Source organism: Cyprinodon variegatus, unplaced genomic scaffold (genome assembly GCF_000732505.1).
Source record: "Cyprinodon variegatus isolate N-32 unplaced genomic scaffold, C_variegatus-1.0 Scaffold11, whole genome shotgun sequence".
Classification (NCBI taxonomy): domain Eukaryota; kingdom Metazoa; phylum Chordata; class Actinopteri; order Cyprinodontiformes; family Cyprinodontidae; genus Cyprinodon; species Cyprinodon variegatus.
This window is the reverse complement of record NW_015150464.1, coordinates 2,272,560-2,282,498: the sequence shown is the minus strand read 5'-3', so window position 1 is coordinate 2,282,498 and position 9,939 is coordinate 2,272,560. Positions and strand designations below refer to the sequence as shown.

Genomic DNA, 9,939 nt, shown 5'->3' with positions numbered 1-9,939 from the left:
TCTTTTACCTTCTCAATTCAAGAATAAATGCAATTTTGAGGTAAAAATAACTGATCTATATTGAGATTTTTTTCCAGTGAAATCCCTGTTTTATCATGACCCAGGATGCATAATCATTGTTTTAATCTTTACATTATGCTTTGTAATAATTAGGTATTCTTTTAGGACTGCATGCAACATGAAACATGTTACACTCATACGTTGAAGCTAGTGATAAAATGCTTTAAATCAAAGCATGTTCACCATCAGAAATGGCTCAAAGTCTGTGCATGGCATTGCTGTTCGCAGATGTTCACTATTCAGGCCAAATGAAATGCATGAACAGCAAGATTTCATGGTGCTGAAACACTTCATAACTTTATCCCTTTTGATATTTCATAACTGAAAATTGAGCTTTTTGTCATATAAAGTGCAACATGCACGTATAAACTCGACTACCCCTAAGGCAAAAAAAAGCAGTTGAAATGTTTAAGCCATGAAGCGGATAGAGAAGGGAACCTTCAACTCTGGGCAGCTGCACAGATCTCATGGATATGAGGAAGTTGTGACTAAATATGGAATAGGAAGAAAGCTTTTATTTTATGTTTGTCATGATCACACATCCTGATTTTTCATTTTGGGAAGCAGGTGTCGCATCGCATTGTAGATAAACACAAAAGGTAACGATAAAAACTCAACAGCCTGACATACGAGATTACTGAGGAGTAAAACGAATCGAGCTGGGAGTGACGTTAGCAGCTTAGCGTGGATGGAGGATGACGGGTCGCCTGCTGGAAGTCGCTGTTTCTCTGCTTCTCTCAGAGCCTGAAAATAACTTTGTGTGCAAGGTAGTGGAACCACAAGTGTCAAACCACGCCTGCAACACATTCAGCACAACTTGCAGGAACACTAAATACAGCCTACTTTTTCCCCTCACATAGGAGAAAAAAAAAGAAACTCGCAGCCATGTTTTCGGGAACTAGTCTCCCTCTCAGTCTCATGTCTCTGAAATAGCAAAAGGCTCCATCTGAATCACAGAAAGTGAAAGAAAAAAAAAAATCAGCGGGAAGGTCAGCTTGCACGCTTGTGACTTCAACCCAGTGTTTCTCCATGATTATAAACGGATCCAAAAATGGCTTCAGTTTGACCTTCAAACCTATTTTCTCTCCACGCTGGTGATGGTTGTCTACAGCGCTGTGACTATGGTCCGACAAAGTCGATTCCTGAGCTGTGAATAGTTATTCTGCAGCAGGAAACAACCTGGGTTTTTGAGGTTTAGAGCTTTCGATACTTTGAGGTTCTGTGTCCCACATATAGTCCCCCTGCTATTTGCCGTTTTTTTTTTTTCTTTTTTACTAAAGAGAACTGAGCAGCACATGAGCAAGGGCGATAATTTTAACTCATTCTGGCTTTTATCACAGAGGCAGCGATGCATAGATGTACCAGATACTTGCACTTCCCTTCTTTCTCCCCCCTCCTTGTGCAGAGATACGCACACATGCAGGTAATTCAAATTAATTAAAAAAAGGACTTAGCCCAGACTGCAACTTTTTTGCTCTACACTTGGAGCTAAACATTTTATAATAGGTGCTTTTTCAAAATATTTTTAAGCAAACACTTTAGATGAAGATCTGGTTAAGAAGCACATGGAGATTTCCTGCCTGAGTCAAGCTCCCTTCCTGACACCTCACCGGTAAAGTCAAAGAGAAAGCCTTTGTTAGTAAGCATGTATAAATGTGTGTGTGTGCGTGCAGGTGTGTGACCTCTGTGGTGTAGTGATGTGCTGATCTCTTTCGGCTTTGGCCCTGCTCCTAAACTCTTTATCTCCAGGAGTGTTGAAACTGTCTGATGGCAAGTTCTTCTTAGGAAACTCTTACACATCCTATTTCAGTTTCCTCTCGCATCTTATTTTTGACTGCGAGCTGCTAATCTTTGCCGTTATCTGGATATGTGGAACGCTGCACAGAAGCACGTGACCGGCCTTTTTTTGTCACGATGAACACAGTGTTTTTTTTATTTACCCAACATAAATTTTCCTTCAAAGCCTGGACAGTTTAACCTACAAAATCTACACCTTTAATCCATAATTTTTTCATCCTTACATCTTTAAAAAACCAACGAACGATGACTATTTCTTGCTCTTTCTCACACCACCCATGTTGGGAGACTTGAGCTTGCTTCCTCCTCATTTTCACCATCAAATTCCCCTGCTTGATGTTCACCAACTCAAATCAAGGCCACATTAAGTATTCCTTAAGATTCGGGTTATTAGTGACATGCCATGGATCAAAGACGTTTCTATTTCCTCCACCTTTCCTGCCAATGACCTAAATGTGTCTCTTTGCAGCTTTAAATGTCTTTTCCAGGGGGTTTGGGCTGTACTCCCGATGGATGAACATGTGGTAAAGTTAAATAAACATCTCTATGTGTGTTTTGCTTTTGATCCTGACATTTTCGCCTAACTGTCGGAGTTTGGTTTGGATGCACTGGGAATACGGACATGGATGTTGCTGCAGTTTTATTCATTTATTTATTTTTTTGCTCCTGTTTGGTTGCTGCTTCATTTGACGGCTCTTCACACACACACAGACACAGGCTCTGAAAAGTCTACACAACCCTAATAAAAAGCGAAGGTAGGAAAAATGAAACCATGGGAGTTAAATTTCAAACCTGAATCACCTTTTTGTTATATAATCTCTTTTATTTAAATTAAAAACAAGAGAATTGATGTTTTGATTCAGTTGCAGCATTGATGTTTTATTGACTTCACTCCTAACATCAATTAAGCCATTTAGATGGGATTTCTTTAGGCATTTATTAAACTTTGGTTGTTTTCTGTGCAGAAATAGTCCTACCAGATCAATAAATCTGAATTAAGAAGCTGAAATATCAAAGAAAGCAAACTAATCTTAGTGCCAGAATGTGTTAATATCAGATGAACCAAACGACACCTGATCAACACATCGAAACACGGAAGCAGTAGCATCATGCTCTGGGGCTACTGGATGCAGTTTGAGACGATTCCAAACAGTTTTAAACCCAGAGTCTTTTGGTGTCTACTAAAAAGATTATTTGTCTGCATCACTGTTACCTGAAGCAACACGTTTAACCCTTCAGCATTGGGAGAAGAATCTGTGGATTCACTTCAGTTTTAACGAAGCAACTGAATCAAAAGGTGCGTCAACAAATGATTAGTTGAGGGCGTGCAAACTTATGCAATGGAAACATTAATTCCTGCTGGCCTATTTTACATTTTGCATCATTTTTGTGTTTTTCTGGTTTGATTATAGAAGATAAATGCTGTATGAAAGGTGTATAACAGGTTTGAAATGACTCATGATGGTCTCTTTGTTTTGGAACGGGTGTGCGCACTTTTTAAGTTCCCTGAAGATCTGTTTATTGTAAATGTTTATGAGCATCAGAGCTGATCTGGGTGGGCTGCTGGTGAGATGCTGCCTCGTACCTTTGTCTCCACGGTTGTTCTGCTGGTGGGCGGAGCTAGCTGACAGGTCCTCGGGGACAGCCATGGGCTCCTCTGGCTCTTCAGACGCTTCGTTTGCAGGGGGGCTCTCCCTGCCTGGTGGAGACACACACCCGTCACTCACCACGCAACCCCTCGACAAGCCTCTCTCAGGAGAAGATAAATTACCTCCGGTTGATGCAAAGAGGCTGTTTGTGGGCCTATTGTTTGGACTGTGTGCGCTCTACATTTCAATCATGAGGTAGGGAAGAATTTACCTGGCATCTGGGCGATTTCTTGGGCCTCTTCGGTCTCCATGCGGTGCAAGTACTCTAGAGAGGAAATGTAGATGCGAATAAGTTCAATCAAGTTCAACATTAGAAGCAGCTTTAGAGGAGTTGAGGGTGTGACTCCATCAGCTCAGCAGGATAAGTCTTGTCACAGCCGCTGTCCCCTACATTAGATTACAAAGAATTACAGACGTTTTCATTATAAGCCTGACAGAGAGGCTGAGCTGGAGCGCAGCCCCGGCTCCTGCTCACAGGGGCCCCGCCGGTGGGACGCCTTCGCCGGGAATGGGCTTTCAGACCACATTTGTTATTTATTGTTAATTTCCTGCCACGTAATCATCCAAAAATGCAAACTGACTGCCGCAAAATTAAGCAGAAAATTAACTGGCCTCGGGGTCACCGGGGATGCGGGCGACCGCCGTGCCCGGCTGATCGACGCTCGTGTTCTCTCTAATTTACTGAGCATGCATCGCTGAGCGCGCGGCCCGAGCACAGACGCCATCAGAATCAAGGAGTAAAAAAAGGAGGGACACATCGAGAGCGAGAGAAAGATCATCTAAAGTCAAAGGAGGAGGTGTGTTTTGTCACACTACAAACTTCTATCCATTTGATTAGGATTTTATGCTATCCAGCAACCTTAGGAGCAAAACTGCTTCTGTATTCGACCACTTTTACTCTGATGGAGTCTAATTCATCACCAATTGGTGGCCAAGAGAGGCATGGTGACTTTGGAGGAGCTACAGTACACTGATCTACTAGGAGACAGGATAATGAACAACACACGCTATAGATCAGGATTTTATAGAGAGGAGAAGATGACATTTTTTCCAGTTTGCTGATTGTCAAAAGACATGCAGGGAACGCAACAAACATCCTGATGGTGAAACAAGGCGGTTGCAGCATCATGCTGTGGGGTTTTATCAAAAGGAAACATGGAAAGTTTTATGTCTAAATAGAAAAATATGGAGGTGGAAGCATCATGCTGTAGAATCGCTTTTTTTTTTGTGATCAAGCAGTTGGGGTGTTGATAGGAAGATGGACGGAGCTGCATCGAAACATTTGGGACTTTACGACCCTAAATTTACAGCTGGGGCTGCGATAGTTCTTTAGATTCTCTCCAAACAATCTGACTTTGCTCAAGCCGTTCTGGAGAATCAGGGGGGAAAAAACAGCCCCATCTAAAAGACATTTGACTCGAGCAGGTTTTTAATTCTTAGGTGTTTTCTGTACAAATTAAATCTGTCCCTTTAAAACAAACTTAGGTTTGTGGTCGTAAAGAAAGCTCAAATTTTGTGAATACTTTGTTAAACAGAAAAGCAGGCCGAAGGATGGAGGAGTTCTCTTTATTTATTAATTTTTTTAGCGAGAAGAAGCGATCCAGAAGCGATCCTCTGGCCAGGGCTGAGTATCTGAGGAGTCACCAATGCTCGTGGCCCCATTAATAATGGATGGCCCTCAAGCCTGCAGCAGATGGGCCCGACAGCCTCGGCCCTGGGCTCCGCCACTTCAAGAAGCCTGCAGTGGGGCGGCTGCCCGGTCCAAGCAGCCACACAGGGAGAAGTGAAGCTCCCGAAAATAGCGAACCAAGCCCAAGGGAGAAGGGGAACCTAGGCCTTCCTGTTTTACTGACAGATGGCTCATCACACTTGGAACAAACAGTGGGAAGGGAAAAGGCCTAATCTGTCGCAACGCTCAACATTCTGCGGAGTCAAGTCGGGAGCTCCACGCTCACAGATGCCAACAGACGCCCAGGATGCAAGTGTGAGAGCAAGAGGAAGAAGGACAGAGGAGGAGGGGGGGGCAAAGGTCAGCGGTGCGGATGATTTGCTCAGGGTGTTGCGTGTTGAGCTCCAGCTCTGCTGCTCAGCTTCTCAGCATCTGGAGTTTGGAGATTGAGGGACTGAAGAAGCTAAAGCATGCCTTGTATGTCCTTGTTTTTTTTCTGGGTGCGAATTTAAGGGGGTGGGGGCTTTATGGGGTTAGCTTGAGTAAAATAAAGAAATCTAAAAAAAGAGGGAGTTCCTACATTTACAACCACAACCCGCCTGTCTCTGTGTTTGGAAAGTTAGGTGCCGGGTAGAACAATCAGGAAGTAGCTCTTCAGCTCGACCAGCGGCTCTATTTTCACGCTGTTTTCACTCTTTACATGTGACAGACATTTTTGTCTCGTTCTAAATTTATTTCTCTACTGTGCCATTTGTACTTCAGCTTTTTTTTAAAAAGCACTTTGCTGCACAGTGACGGTCCTCTATCCCGCCTTTGTCTTCTTTCAAAATACTGATAATACAAAATCGGCGTGTTTTATTTTAAACGCTCTCGCAGAAAACTGAAACAAACTGAGTGTGTTGGTGGAGTGTTAAAATAAAATGTAAAAAAAAAAAGGTGGGGGCAAGTGGAACCTTTGTGCTGTGGGGTGGAAGTCATCAAGAAGACTTCTGACACAGAGAGGAGTGGGACTGGAACAGTTTGGGTCGTAGTTTGTTAAGTGGGGAGATGCAGGAAGAGGCTTGTGGGTTGACAGAATTCTCGGTCTTCCTCCTGTGTGTTTTCTTGTGTGTGTTGATGTGAGGTGCTTTGGTGGGGGGGGGGTGTTGAGGCGTCTGCTCATAGCAGGGTGCAAAAGCTACACCAGGGAGCAGGGTGGAGATGAGAAAACAACAAAACCGTTAACAGATACTGAGGACCACGCCAGAGCATAGTGTGGATACTCAGGAGGAAGCTTCAAAACTGGCTTCTTTGGAGATAAAACTCTGGGATTTACATATACATATCTATATATGTATTTCTTTTTTTGTTTAAAACCAATAGAAGAGTGAAAAATATCTTAATTGAATTCACGTTTCCTGACTTAGAGTCATGAAACAGAATAAAATTCCAGGCGCTACACTGCAAAAACAATCCAGAAATAAGTAAAAAATGGCTTAAATTAAGTATATTTAGCCTTAATTTGAGCAGGTAAATAAGATGATTTGCCAATGGAATGAGTATTTTTACTCTTAAAATAAGATAGTTAGATAATATTTACTTGAAATAAGACGATAAAATTGTTTTTTCATATTTTAAAAGGAAATTGTCTTGTTCCATTGGCAAAGTGTCTTACTTACCTCCTCAAATCAAGGAAAAACACACTTATTTTAAGAAAAAATAACTTATTGAGATTTTTCTTTTTTGCAGTGTACGACTTAAAGGTTTCAGGAAAAAAAAGGTTACCACCGTAAAAAACATTTCAAATGTGTATAAAACATAAAAATTGCTTAAACTTTTTTAACACAGTCCAAGGAAATTGATAAAAATATGTCAATTATTAATATTTCACCTTTGGAGGCTTTTTTTTAGACTTTTACCAATCATCAGCTACGAGGCAACATGTTGCACAGCCACCTTTGTTCACATATACATGGAGATTCTCATCAGTAATTCATGAAATGTATGGGTGGAAGTGGGTAGATAGTGTTAGCAGATGTGTTCTGGGAGCCCATCGAGGGGTGGAGGGGGTAAGGAAAGGTGCACTGAGGAGAAGTTTCCTTCATTTGCATCTGACACACTTCAATACTCTGCTATTCAGACAGTACAATCATTTTAATAACTGTCTGTCTTTCTCCACCCAAACGCACACACACACATTCTCACCCCAACACACACACACACACACACTATGGACTCTCTTCTTCTTCTTGACAAGAAAGATGATGTATCTGCAGAGAGATGTTGCAGCACTTTGAGCACTTCACTTTCCATGTGAGCTTTGCAAAAGCCCCATTTGAGCAGGTACTGCCTTTCACTTCACACTTATTTTTAATTCTCTGTTTAATCCATGCCATCATACTCCTGACCAGAATAGATTATTTCACATATCATGGATTATATAAAGTGGACTATAGTTTAGTTTTCTTTCTTTGGAATTCAAAACCGTATTTTTTTAGCTGCACTTAGATTTATAATCATAAATAAAGGAGAAAGGTAAGTAAAAAAAAATATATATATATATATATATATATATATATATATATATATATATATATATATATATATATATATATATATATATATATATATTTTAATTTAATTTTCATTTTTGTTCAAATCAGATATTAAGTTCAAACTTCTGCAGGAGTTGAAGTTTCTTTCTAAGAGTTTAAAAGAAGAAGAAGAAAAAAAATGTATTTCCTTTTTGGAGTGTCGATGAACAGCCTTTCACCTCAGAGGCAGAAGTGTTAAAAAGTTCCGTCAGTCCTCCTATACATGCGTTCTTCTTCCCTCTACACAGACGTGTAAGTAATCAACTGAAACTGCGGTTCATTTTAGAACAGACGCACATAAAAAAGCCTTGAGGTTTTGGAAAATGATCGGATTCATTGATTATTAAATAGCGCGGAGCGCGTTTTTTATACCCCGCGCGCCTCGGTGCAGATTAATTTCCTGTTTAAGGAAGAAAAAGTTTAGTCCATCGACCCCTCATTAATTAGTTTTTATCATTATTATTTTTTTATCGTAAAAAAAGCATAAAAGCTGATCTGAGGGTTACATTGAGCCTCAGAAATGTTCTGTTGGACTATCTGAACTTTACGCATCTGTTTCAACAGGTGCCGCTAAAAGGCAGAGCAGTTAAACGCGTTAAAATGATAAGGAAACGCTAAGCGCTTCAAAAACCAAACCACAAACACGATATTTAAGTTATTATATAAAAACAAATCATTTATATCTTGAAATATTCTCATTTATCCACATTCCCAATCGAAAAAAGGCCCATGGAAAAAAGGGGAACATTTCCACTACTTCCTATAAAATTTTGGCAAATGACGCGGAAAATAAAAGTAAAAAGAAAAACTTAAAATTCGGTTTTAAAATGTTATTTAGTAAGATAGTTCGTTTTAAAATCAGAAGGAATGAAGAAACCGAGACGCATGAGCCGGGATCTGATGCTGAGGCGCACCTGCAGCCAAACTCACAGGAGGGTCTTATTTTTCCAGTCAGACGCAAATGTTTCCCTAATTTCTTTTAGAGCGCATTGAGCCATATTTACTGGTTTATCAGCTAAAAGGTCTGTGAGTTCAGCGTAAAGCCGGAAAGTTGGGTGGATGTCACTTTACCTGCTATTCCTTGAGTTTGCAGAATGAAGTTCTTCCAACTCTCCCCGGCTCCATGTGCAGAAGGTCGCAGCGCCGCGGCGGCCCCATGGAGCTGCGCCCTGAGTCCCTCCCCTCTCCACTGCACTTCCTCGTTCCAGCCCAACATGTCTATGCCTCTGAGCTCGGCTGAGGCATTTTGCTCTGCTTTTATCCACGCTCTGCGGCGGGGAGTTGAGCCCACCGAACCCTTGGCACTTGCTTTGTGCCGTGCCAATAAAAGCTGACACCCAGCAGACCATCACTGGCAGCCATGCATGAGATGGGATGCTGCGAGCGGGGAGAGTGGACCATTCATTGTTTATTTATTTCATTCACACAGAGGGAGTTGATGGGGGCCACTCCACGCCTGCATATTGGACAGCTCCCCTTCTGTCACCTGTTCTGGCGCTGAACTAGTCCATGAAATTAACTCAAGTGTTTTCTTTACCTTATAATGAGTTTTTTTTCTCTCTCTCTCTCTTAAATATTTCATCCCTCAGACTGTCCCTCCATGACCCTTAGAGTTCAATCATTCTGTTTTACATTATCATTGATGATCTATTTTAATATTTTCAATTCAGGGGATTCATAATATTTAGATTTGATACAGAGTTAAATATTTTAAAAGCTTTCTGTCTGTTAAGGTAGATGATAGTTACTCATTTCTGATGGAACAAAAACTCTGTTTGTGAAATATTATTAGACCATCCATCCATCCGTCCGTCCATCCATCCATCCATCCATCCACCCGTCCATCCATGCATTAACCCATTCATAATCCATCCATCCATCTGTCCGTCCATCCATCCATCCATCGATCCATCCGTCCGTCCGTCCATCAGTCCGTCTGTCCGTCCATCCATCCATTCTCCATCTGTCTATCCTTATCCATCTATTGATCGATCCATCCATCCCTCCGTCTATCCTCATCCATCCATCCATCCATCAGTCCGTCCGTCCGTCCATCCATCCATCCATCCATCCATCCATCCATCAGTCCGTCCGTCCATCCATCCATCCATTAACCCATTCATCATCCCTCCATCCATCCATCCATCCATCAGTCCGTCCGTCCATCCATCCATCCATTAACCCATTCATC

The 9,939-nt window shown here is 41.5% G+C and overlaps 1 protein-coding gene across 6 annotated transcripts in view; it reads right to left on the bottom strand.

Moving 5' to 3' along the window:
- Nucleotides 1-9,122, bottom strand: part of ikzf1 (IKAROS family zinc finger 1) — a 21,150-nt gene extending 12,028 nt beyond the window's left edge. For 2 of the 6 annotated variants that reach the window (XM_015379917.1, XM_015379926.1), the window contains exons 1-3: nt 8,820-8,986; nt 3,718-3,771; nt 3,443-3,556 (exon numbers count right to left, since the gene is read on the bottom strand). In XM_015379917.1, the coding sequence (XP_015235403.1) occupies nt 3,443-3,556; nt 3,718-3,771; nt 8,820-8,964 (313 nt within the window). In that variant the 5' untranslated portion in view covers nt 8,965-8,986. Of the gene's footprint in view, nt 1-3,442; nt 3,557-3,717; nt 3,772-8,819 lie in introns of all 6 variants that reach the window. The other 4 variants (XM_015379937.1, XM_015379953.1, XM_015379945.1 and 1 more) reach the window with 4 other exon arrangements.
- Nucleotides 9,123-9,939: the final 817 nt, after the last annotated feature.